Raw genomic sequence first — 11,170 nt, 5'->3', positions numbered from 1 at the left:
CCTGTGGCACAACAGGGCCCCAGGCAGCTCGGCCAGGGACAAGCCTGGACCCGCAGAGCCATGGCAGGGCCCCAACACCTCTGTCCTCCACACAAGGGTCGGGGACAATTCCATCCCAACCTGCTGAGTCCTGCTGCCCACATGGCTGTGCCAAGGGGGTCCCCTCCATGTGAGGGGCTGCCACCCCTGTGGGTGGTGTTCACAAGGCAGCCCCCCAGCCCTGCCACCCACCCCTTCTCAGTTCCTGGGGGGCTGGGGTTGCCTCCCCTGCCTGAGTGCCACAGACTGGGAACCCGGGTGTCACAGCCTAAAGCAGCAGCACGGCCCCGTGCTCAGGGCAGGTGACAGCCCTGAGCAGCCAGAACGACCGCAGCCCTCAGGGGGATCTTCTCCTCTGCCACAGGCTGCCACTGGCTCGAGCAGGAGGAGGAGGAGCAGAAGGAGCAGGAGAAGGAGGAGGAGCAGGAGGGGAAGGCAGTGTCCAGAGCCCCATTGCCCCGAGCACATGACATGGCGCTGTCATCTCCGGTGCGTGGAGACCTGCCCGCGGTGCAGTTGGATCCCTAAGCACCTTCCAGCCTGGAATAGCAGCCTCACACGAGGAGCAGATGGTCCCACTGTCCCTTGCCATGGGGCTTGGGGGACATGGTCCAACCCGTTTGTTCCCTGATTTCGGACTTGTGGTCACTCCAAAACCCAGAGGTCCAGACAGGTGACCTCAATCCATGCAGGTGTCACCCAGGGCCACAGCTGCACGGACAGAGGGTGGCACTGTAGGGGATGCCCTAAGGGGAGCATACTCCTCCATGCGCGGACTCGGCATTCCACAGGGATGGGCTCTGGCATCGTTCGGGTGATTGCACCCACGGGCGATGTGGATGGAGCCTGCCCGGTGTTCCGGCGGGCATCAGCGGCCACAGCGGCGGTGCTCGGGGCTGGCTGGCGCGGGGTTGGCAGCAGGCGGGAGCAGATGGAGCAGCACGGCGGGGACCGCGGGGACAGGAAGCCGGGGGCAGCGGGAGCGGCTGGACCAACAGCCGGAGCCCGTGTCCTGCAGAGAGGAACATGAAGTGTCGGGGAGTGCGTGGGGGGCGGCGGTGATGGGGCCCATCTGAACATGGTGCGGGGGTCCTTGGCCCCGTGTGTGCAGCAGGGACAGGCTCACCCTGCTCCCAGCTCCTCCTCCAGCTCCTGTGCCACTCGTCAGTGCAATGAGCTCCTGGCGCTCAGCCCGGCCCCCAGGGCACACACCGCTGGTGCCAGTGGGCTCAGCAATGCCCACTGCTGCCAAGGGCATTCCTGCAGGAATCACAGCAGTGCCAGCCCACCACAGGCCCGCCAGCACTGCTCTGCCAGGCACCGGCACCAGAGAGAGTGGAAGTCCGTTTCTGGAGCTGCAGTGAAAGAAGGAAAGGGTCTTGGCTACAGGGATTTTGAATCAAGCAAATCCCGGGGTGCACCTGCCATGCAGAAACGCATGGAGAGCAGCAGCCTTGGATCAGGGCTTGGAGCCATGGCAGGTACTGGTGGGTCCCAGGGCCATGGCCATGGCCCCTTGCCAGGGCACCCACAGGTGCTGGGGCTGCCCCCGAAGCTGTGGGCAGTGGAGGGCAGCTCAAGGAGGTGATGGGGGGAAACTGAGGCACAGCTGTGACCATGGGCCTGTGCTGTGCATCTCCGGATGCTGGGGCCTGAGTGTGCCAGGAGCTGTTCTGTGCCTCCTCCGTCCATCTCCATCACTGAGCATCCCTGTGGATTCCAGCCACCACAGGCAGTGACAGCCCCGGAGACTCTGGGAAAACGAGGCCATTCCATGGAGGAGCTTAGCAGGGGATTTTGCTGCCCAGTCGGCCCCGGCCGCGCAGAGCCGCGGTGATGGGGCAAGGTCAGGCAGGACAGGCGCGGGGGGCTGCCCACACTGGGCAGCTGCCGGTGCAAGGCCCTCGTGTCTGCGGGGGCCGTGAGGTCTCTATACAGGGTGTGGGGCTGGGCCCGGGTGCCCCCGCGGGACATTCACACCCATGGAGCGGGGAAACCCCTGAAGGATGGCATCGGGGGCCCCCAGACCCTGCCCGGAGGTCCCGGGGGAAGAGGGTGTGCTGCGAGGGGTGGGGGCGGGGCCGGGAACCGGGATGGGAACCGGCGTTAGGGAGCCGGGCGGGGGAGCGGAGATGGATGGGATGGGGATGATGGGGATGAGGACCGGTCTGGGGGCGGTGCCGGGGGAGGCTACGGTCCCGGTGCCGGCCCCACCGGTAACTCCGCCTGCCGTATTAATGGGAAAACAAGCGGCTGCAGAGCGTTGGGCCGAGCTGTGCTGTGCCGTGCCGTGCCGTGCCGGATCGGGCGGAGCCGGGCCATGGTCCCCAGGGCGGCGGCAGCCCCAGCCTAGTGCGGCGGCGGCGGCGGCTGGGGGATGCGGCGGGAGCCGCCAGAGCGGCTGGCGCGGAGCAGGTAAGGGGGTCCCGGGCAGGGGGCTGGGGATTGCTGTTCCCCCCGGGGGCCCCCCCTCGCGGGCCTCCCCTCCACCATCGCCTCGCAACACATCATATCTCATCTTCCCCCTTTGCCTCCCACCGTGTTTCACATCCCCATCCTATTCCCCGAAGATCCTCCCGGGGCATCCCAACCCCCAGGCTCCCCACACAATCGTCCCGTGCCCCACATCCCCGTCCCCGTCTATCTGTGCTCCCTCCATTCCATCAGTCTCATCGGGGCCATCCCCATCCCGCGCTCCTGAGCCGAGTCATCCCACCCCATCTCACCGGTATTTCGGGGTTCTCCATACTCCCGTGTGCCCTATCCCCATCCCATCCCTATACCCATCCCCACCTCCCAGCCCCAAACCCATCCTCATCTCCGTCCCATCCCACCGCAGCGCTCGAGCGGAGCCATTTCACCCCTCCCCCCGGTGCCCAGCTCAGCGCCCTGTGCGGCCCAGCGGGCCCGGTGCCGCCCGGTGCCGGTACGCAGCGGGGTGGGGGTAGCCGGGGCCACCGCCCCGGCGTCTGCGGCAGCGCCCGGGACAGACCCGCTCCCCCCCGGGGGCCACCCCATGCGCCGTCCCCCCAGTCCCGGCCCCACAACTCGCTCTCCCGGCTTGCTCCTAGTTCCCCTGCCCCCCGGCTTTGCCCGTTTGCGGGTGCCCCCCACGCTGAGGGATTAGAGGGGCCGGGGGTCAGGCCGTCCCCTGCACCCCGGGGTGCTGCTCCCCCCGGCAGGATTACTCCTCTGGGAGCACATGCTGGGTTCGGGTTTGGCAGCCATCTGTGCCTGGTGGGCTTGGGACAGGGACAGGGGGCGATGTGGCAGTGCCAGGGGCAGAGAGGCTGATTCACGGGGCTGGGGAGCAGAGTGGAGGGGCTCTCTGATGTGTAGGGCGGGCAACCCCCACAGGGGCATAGGGCACCATGTGCGTATCCTGGGGTTGGCGGGGGGGGGGGTGGGGGGAGCGTCTATTTGCCACGGATACGGAGCAGCGGCGGGATGGGCAGGGGGCTCTCTCACCACAGACCATGTCGGCTGCCAGCTCCCGGTGCGGAAAGTGCCCAGGCAGCAGCGGTCATCAGTGTCCCGCTGACACACACACACGGCGCACAGGCCCGTGAGCAGCAGAGCTGGCTGTGCACAGCGGGCACACACGGGCACAGACACTGCCCCCACGGCAGCTGCTGCTGGGACCTCCAGCATCATCTGCTCGAGCAGTGTTTGCAGCAGGACATTGTCCTTGGCTGCCTGTCCCGATGCAGGGGCCGCTGGTGCGCTCAGGGTAGCACTTGGGGCAGTGCAGGACAGTGCTGGGGCCGTGCTGGGGCTGTGCTGGGGCAGTGCTGGGGCCGTGCTGGGGCTGTGCTGGGGCAGTGCTGAGGCCGTGCTGGGGCAGTGCTGGGGCCGTGCTGGGGCCGTGCTGGGGCTGTGCTGGGGCAGTGCTGGGGCCGTGCTGGGGCAGTGCTGGGGCCGTGCTGAGGCCGTGCTGGGGCAGTGCTGGGGCAGTGCTGGGGCAGTGCTGGGCAGTGCTGGGGCAGTGCTGGGCAGTGCTGGAGCCATGCTGATGCTGCTGGCCGTGCCCGCGGGGCCGTGAGTGCAGTGGGCCCGGTGCAGTGCAGTGTGTGCTAGGGCTGCTGGGGGGGAGGGGGGAGGCGGCAGTGCAGCGTGCTCAGCACTCTGCATGTGCAGGCAGCGTGCAGGCACCGTACCCACTGCAGCACTCCTGCCTGCTCAGTGGGATGCACATGGGCAGCGAGCAGGTAGGATGGGCAGCAATGCCCAGGCAGTGTGCGGGCAAGGGTGGGGAATGTGCGGGCAGGGTGCGCGGAGCAGTGCCTGGCAAGGCACCAAGCAGGATGGGCAGGCAGCAGCCCTTGCCATGTGCAGAGACAGGCAGCAAGTGGGCAGTGCTGAGGGCAGGGCGGGCAGGCCGTGCACTGGCAGGGCTGTGTGTATGGGCAGCTTGGGGCAGAGCGCAGGCAGTGTGTGGGCAGTGCCCTGGGAGTGTGGGCAGTGTGCAGGCAGTGCCCACTAAGGTTGTGGGGCAGGCAGGGTACTGCAGTGCGTGGGCAGTGTGGGGTCCGCACTCCTCCTCCCACAGCCCTCACGTGGCACACGCAGGCAGTGACCCAGTTCCGGGCATCCTCCGTGGGCCCCTCTGGCAGCGGGGTCACCCCCAGCCCAGCTCCTCGTGCTGCCGGAGCCCGGTGCTCACGGGCAGCATGGAGGGAGCAGCGCCTGGGCCCGTGCTGGGAGCAAGGGCAGGACCCCACGGGGGATGTCTCCCATCCACTCCTGGGCACCGGCCGCTCTGCAAGTGCTGTCGGCAGGTGTCACATCCACGGAGTGACACCGTGTGGGCATCCCGGGTAGGGAGGCTGGTGCCTGCCGAAACTGGGCAGGGCTGGGGGCAAATGGGGGGGGCATCCAACCAACCGGATGCCCACTAGCTGGGGGGTTGTAGAGAGCAGAGGGGATGCAAAACCCTCTCCCTGCAGAGTTGGTGTCAGAGGCTGGTGGGCATGTGAGCATAATGGCACTGGCAGCACCGTGGGGCCATCTTGGCTCTGCCCCCCTCAATAGGCAGAGGGTTCCAGCAGCTGCAGGAGGGCTCTGCTCTCCCTGCAATGCCACAGAGCCCCAGCTCCCCGTGCAAGCCTCCCCCTGCACCCACGCTGTCCTTACCCACACTGTCCTCGCAGAGGAGGAATAATTTGGAGAAACCATGGCAACCCCACAGCTCCACCGGCAGTGGGTGCCGCTGGGTGGGTGGAAGACACTGGTGCCCGTGGGATGCAGCGCCCACATCCCCAGTGCACAGGGATGCACACACGCTGGGTGACAGTTCTTTGGGTGGCAGTTCTTTTTGGTTCAGCAGGGCTGTGGCTGCAGGGGTCTCTTGAGGGTGCTCCATGCGCTCACAAGGCATCCATGGCCCCAGCAGCCACACCTCCACTACACTGGGGGGTGCCCAAGGAGCCTCATGTGCCTTGTTTGTTTTACAGTGCTGGGATGGAGTCACCACAGGCCCCTCGGCCACCTCAGCCCACCCACCCCCTCACTGCTGCTGCTGGACCAGGTAGGACCCTGGGCTACAGTTCCCTGCCTACCAGCCACCCCGACACCACAGGAATGGGCTTCCTAATGCCACTGTCACCGTCGCTGTGGCATGGGGTGCTGCCTTGCCAGATCCAGCCCAGTTCCCGCATACTGTAACACAGCAGAGCCAATACTGGGCCACCTTTTTGGGGGCAAACCTGCCCTCCCAGCTCTGCAGGGAGGCACTGGGACCCCCATCTCCTTTCTCATGGCATCTTGCTCTTCCCAGCCCATCACATGGACAGACACCCCAAGGCCACTGGAGTCACCTCAACTCTGGCATCAGCACCCCCCCAGCTTTGGAGCAGGTAATGAGGAGGAACCCAAGTCCCCTCCCCATCTCTGCATAGTCAATGCTTATTGCTAAATAAAGTAAATTCTTTTTCTCCAAGAAACATCCTCCCTGTGGTCCTCTGCTGCTCTTTAAAGCCAAGTGTCCACCCATCTTTAGTGCAATACAGAGCAGCCAGCATCAACCAGTGCACCCAGACCCTTGGTGGCCACAACACCCAATGCTCAGAGGACGTGGTGAGGTGACAGCTGGGAGGGTCCCTGTTGTGGGCAGAGAAGGTGCACATCTCCCAGTGCAGGTGACAACCCATGGCAGCTCTCAAAGGGCTGGTAGGGAAGGTCAGTGCTACAACCCACTTAGTCCTGTGGACAGACCCCTTCCTCTGTCCCCACCATGCACTATGGCAACCTTGTGCTGATGTCCTCATTGTCACACAGCTGTGTCACGCTGTGGCTGGGGACTCTGCCCACCCTGGCCACCCAACAGCATTGTCCCAGAGCACTGGGGTGCTTGGTGCTGTCACACAGTGGGTGTCAGACCCCATGTCCCACAGCAGCTGAAGCCACCACCAGACTTGCTTTCCAGCCCAGGGGACATGTCACAGCCATCGGTCACAGAAGACAACAAAGCCAGAGGGTACTGAGCCAGCACAGCTCCTCTGGCACAGGGAGGTGATGCAGGTATCACTGCTTACATGTAGGTTGGGGCACCCACCACAACACCCCTCTGCCACCCCTTGAGGCCACTCCTGATTTGGAAGACCCAGAGAGTGTGCAGCTCTGTGTAGCCAGCACTGTGACCACCCCACATGGGTGTTTGTGGGCCACAGTGGGTGCAGCCACCACAGGGGGGGTTGTAGCTCCTGCCTCCTACAGAGCCCCAGACCGTGGTAGCTTCCCAGCCACCATGGTGGGTGCTCATGGTGCCTGTCCCTGGGCCCTGGTTCCCCCTGCAGTGCTGGTGCTGGGACGTGGGTACACACAGTCCCAGGAGATCCCTCAACACTCCGGTGCTCTCATCAGGACTGAGCACACACTCCCCATGGAAAACCCTGGTGTTGAACCCTCACATCCCTGCTCAGAGATGCCAATTCATGTGATTCTGCAAGACAGTCCCTGTGCCCTGTGGGCCAGGAAGAGGGCACAGTACTCTGTGTTCTCCTCTTGCTGTGCTGAGCTGGTATGCAGTTCCCTGGCTGTCCCCATCGGTGTCCTGCCAGCCACTCTGTGATTTGCACCCTGGATCTGGAGACTTTTTCCAGTTTCTTCCTCCAGTTGATTGACTATTGACAGCAGCAGCGGAGGCTGGGATGCCCCCAAACCTTCCTTTCTGAAGAGATGGCCAACCCCCAGCTCTGAACCAGGAGCAGTGGGGATTGATATGAGGTCACTCCAGGATTGAGGCACCTCATGTGTTCTCTTGCAGGGGGGGCTACCGTCCTCTGAGGCCGTGTGACAGGGAACTGGCAGAAGAGTCTCTTTTAAGATGACACGAACAGACCCACCTGACATTCTGGTGTCCACGGTGTACCAAGACATCAAGGTGGCGACAGCAGCCCCTGGGGATTCCGTTGTCTGTCAGCCCCTAGCACAATGTGACGCCTCCATGTCCTCCTCCCTGTCCCGCGAGCCGCAGCCCTTCAACAAGCGCCATTGTAGGAGTTTCGACTTCATCGAGTCGCTGGAAGAGCTGGGCACCCCCTCGGCCATGGAGCGCGCCTGCCCGCGCCCCGGCATGCCCGAGCCCACGCCGGGGCCGCCGGGCAGGCAGGCGCCACCGAAGCCAGACCCTTACAGCGGCAGAGCCCCCGCGCCGCGGAGCGAGCCGAAGCGCCGAGCCCGCTCCAAGAGCGCCCCGCGGGTGAAGTCCACCCTGACTCCGGTGCCCATCACCGTGGCGGCATCACCGCCGCCAGCCCGGCGTGGGCGGGAGGTGCTGCGGGTGGCACGGGAGCCCTCCCGCACTGATCCCTCGCCGCGCCGCGAGGGCCCGATGCCGCTGCGGGCGCTGGCCAACGAGGTTCACCCCATCAAGCTGCAGCCGCAGCGGAGCAGCGTCAGCCGCATCTCCCCGCTCTGCCTGGGCAGCAACTGCTACGAGGAAGGGCCGGGGGGGAAGGTGGGCGCCAGCCCTCACGTCAAGTGCCGAGTGGACATCAAGCCGGACGAGGCAGTGCTGGTGCACACGGCGCGGAGCCTGCGGGCAGCCCCGAACCGTCCGGAGCCGCCGCGCTGGCCCCGCACCCCTGGGGCCGCCCGCAGCCTGACCGTGCCAGGGAGCCGGCAGGCATCCGCGTCCCGCACGCCCACCCCCAGCGACTCCTACAGCGGGGACCCTCCGCTACTGCCCTACCCCGGTGAGTACTACGAGGCAGACCCCCGGGCACTGGCGTACCAAACAGTGCCCGTGCCAGCCTCACGGGAATTCAGGGAGTACCCCGACAGGGGCTGCATGACCTTTTCGGCCCCCGGAGTCCCAGCCAAGTTCTTCTACGCAGAGGAGTCAGCGCGGTGCCCCAGCCCTGCCATGCCCCTCCGCAGCTCTGGCTATGCCAGCTACCCCTACCCCAGCCGCCACGCCGTGCCCCAGCCCTTCTACACCGAGGACCCGGCCAAGGCTGCTGCTCACACGATGCCGCCCCGGACGTTGTACGTGGAGGAGGCGCGGGGTTACCCGGTGCAGGAGGCACCTGCCCGCACCTTCTATGGGGATGAGCCCCGCTACTACGCCCCGCGTGGGACTCCGGTCAAAACCCTCTACGCCGAGGACGCTCGGACATATCCAGCCCTCGGCTCCTCCCCCCGTGTGCTCTACGCCGAGGACTACGGGAAGTACCGGGAACGGGAGATGCTGTCGCGCACGTGCCCCCCGCCCCGCAGCGCACAGTCCCTGCACTTCGGGGACTGGTACTGCCCCGAGCGGGCCACGCTGCCCTACCAGAGCCTGCAACTGTCTCGCTTCACCCCACAGCCGGCCGGGCGTGAGGCCATGTTCTCCTCCTGGCATGCCAGCTACGGCGTGACTCCACCGCGGCTGGGCCGGGAGACCCAGCACTACTCCAAATCCTGGGACAACATCCTGGCGCCAGCAACGCGCAGGGAGGAGGCCCTGCTGCGTGGGCGCAGCTATGAGAACCTGCTCGCCCATGAAGAGCACCGTGCCTTATCCCCTGAGGAGCGCCGGCAGCCTGTGGTGATCAACCTGTCGAGCTCACCCAAGCGCTACGCGGCCCTGTCCCTCTCCGAGAGCTCCATCCTCGAGCGGGTGCACGCCGACGGCAGCCGCGGGCCCTCAGGCCGCTCCTGGTACGTCACTCCGGAGATCACCATCACCGACAACGACATCCGCGCCGAGGGGCTGGGCCGGAGCGAGAGGCGCTCGGCCAGCTGGGACATGCTGGACGCGGGCCGGGAGTGCAGGCCCTACGCTGTGCCCTGCGCCCCACAGCCCAGCCCCAGGGAGAGCGGCTCGGGGCGCCAGCGCAGCCTGGAGCAGCTGGACGAACTCATCACCGACCTTGTCATTGACTACAAGCCGGCACCGGGCCACCGCTCCGGGGACAGGGACAGCCTCGCGGAGCAGCTCAAGCAGCTGCTGAGCAGCAGCGCCTCGGGCCCCCCCCGGCGGGGCGAGGGCAGGCGGGTCCCTCACAACGTGCCCGAGGGACCCCGACCCACAAAGGAGCAGCCGGGCCCCAGCTCCCATGCTGGCACCCCGCGCCGTCCACCGGCCACCGGCCCCTTCGAAAAGTCACCGGAGAATTGCTCGCCCGACCTGAGCGCTGAGGAGGACGACATGATGATGTGCTCCAATGCCAAGTGCCGGCGCACAGAGACCATGTTCAATGCCTGCCTCTACTTCAAATCGTGCCACAGCTGCTACACCTACTACTGCTCCCGGCACTGCCGGCGCGAGGACTGGGACACGCACAAGGCCAGCTGCGTCTACGGGCGGGTGGGCAGCGTCTGCCGCCACGTCCTGCAGTTCTGCCGCGAGAACACCGAGGTGCACAAGGCTTTCTCACGCATCGCCAAGGTGGGATACCTCTCCCGCGGCCGTGGCGTCCTCTTCCTGGGCTTCCCCAATGCGGGCTCCGCCGAGAACTTTCTCCAGTTTGGGCTGGAGAGCCTGCTGATGTCCCCCACGTATCTGTCCCTGCGGGAGCTGGACAGCTACTCGGACAACCTGGGGGAGTATGCCCAGGAGCTGCGGGAGACAGGCAACCAGTACGACCCCAACGAATGTTTCCTGCTGAATGTAACCGTGGCCGTCACTCAGAAAGTGCCAGAGAGGCCCTCACCGAAGATGCAGGTGCCGACGGTCAGGAAATATGCCAAGGTGGCCTTAGCCTCCTCCAGCCCTGAGAAGAAGATCTTGAAGAAGGAGCGGGACATGGAAACGTTGATCCTGACGCCACCGCCCGGAACGGCGGACATCGACAAGGAGGGGGAGGAGGGACGGAAGGCACGGGAGGTCTGCTTCATCAACATCCAGCGGGAGCTGCGCATCCGCGGCGTCTTCCTGCGGCATGAGTTCCCCGCTGTCTACGAGCAGCTCTGCGACTTCGTGGAGAGCAACAAGCGCTTCACCCCCACCACCATCTACCCCATCGACAAGAGGACGGGCAAACAGTTCATGTGCATGATTATGGCGGCCTCCGAGCCTCGCACCCTCGACTGGGTGGCCAGCCCCAACCTCCTGGACGACATCATGTGAACGCAGGGCGGGGGGCACCCCCTCTGTAGATACGTGCTGTCCTGTCAGAACCCCCTCGGCTGTTACACCAAGGGGCACCAAGGGGAGGGGGCTGCGGGCAGCCAGCAGTGCTGGGGGGGGCAGGCGGTGACGGGAGCACAGCCCGAAGTTTGCCCTGAAGCCCAGAGCCTGGGGAGCCCCTGCAGAGCCCTCTCGGGTGAGCGGTGCTTGGCCAGAGCGGGGGCGCCCCGCACCCCCCCTAACCCCTGCCCACTGGGGCTGCCGCAACCCAGAGCCCCTCTGGGCTGCCCCAGGCTCCCCTCAGCACGGAGGGTCCCGCAGCGGCCATACCCAGCGCCTGGGACTGGGCTGCACCAGGACCGTGTCCCCGCCGCGTCTGTGTAGCCTGTGCGTGTTACTGCGGGAGCGTCAGGTGCTGGGGGGCTCTGGGATCCCAAACGGGCTCTGGGCACAGAGCGGGGCAGGGCTGGGGGGTCCCTGGACGCTGCCGGGGGAGGGGGGGAGCGGCCGCGGTGAGAGATCCACCGGGGGGGGGGGGGGGGGGGGGAGCGCTGACCGGGGTCGGAGGTAATCGCC

General features: G+C 66.2%; 1 protein-coding gene across 3 annotated transcripts; it reads left to right on the top strand.

The window, feature by feature from the left end:
* The first annotated feature begins 2,211 nt into the window (after positions 1-2,211).
* AJM1 (apical junction component 1 homolog) lies at positions 2,212-11,105 on the top strand. 3 transcript variants are annotated; one of them, XM_036394107.2, is made up of 4 exons: positions 2,212-2,454; positions 5,493-5,566; positions 5,816-5,894; positions 7,304-11,105. In XM_036394107.2, exon 4 carries the CDS (start codon positions 7,364-7,366, stop codon positions 10,592-10,594), a length of 3,231 nt encoding a protein of 1,076 aa, XP_036250000.1. In that variant the 5' UTR covers positions 2,212-2,454; positions 5,493-5,566; positions 5,816-5,894; positions 7,304-7,363; the 3' UTR covers positions 10,595-11,105. The 3 variants fall into 3 exon arrangements, with proteins under 3 accessions (XP_036250000.1, XP_036249999.1, XP_054372963.1); XM_036394106.2 differs by lacking the exon at positions 5,816-5,894; XM_054516988.1 differs by lacking the exons at positions 5,493-5,566; positions 5,816-5,894.
* The last annotated feature ends 65 nt before the right edge of the window (positions 11,106-11,170 follow it).

The sequence above is a fragment of the Molothrus ater genome, chromosome 20 (genome assembly GCF_012460135.2).
Source record: "Molothrus ater isolate BHLD 08-10-18 breed brown headed cowbird chromosome 20, BPBGC_Mater_1.1, whole genome shotgun sequence".
NCBI classification, from domain to species: Eukaryota; Metazoa; Chordata; class Aves; order Passeriformes; family Icteridae; genus Molothrus; species Molothrus ater.
This window is presented reverse-complemented; position numbering and strand designations above follow the sequence as displayed.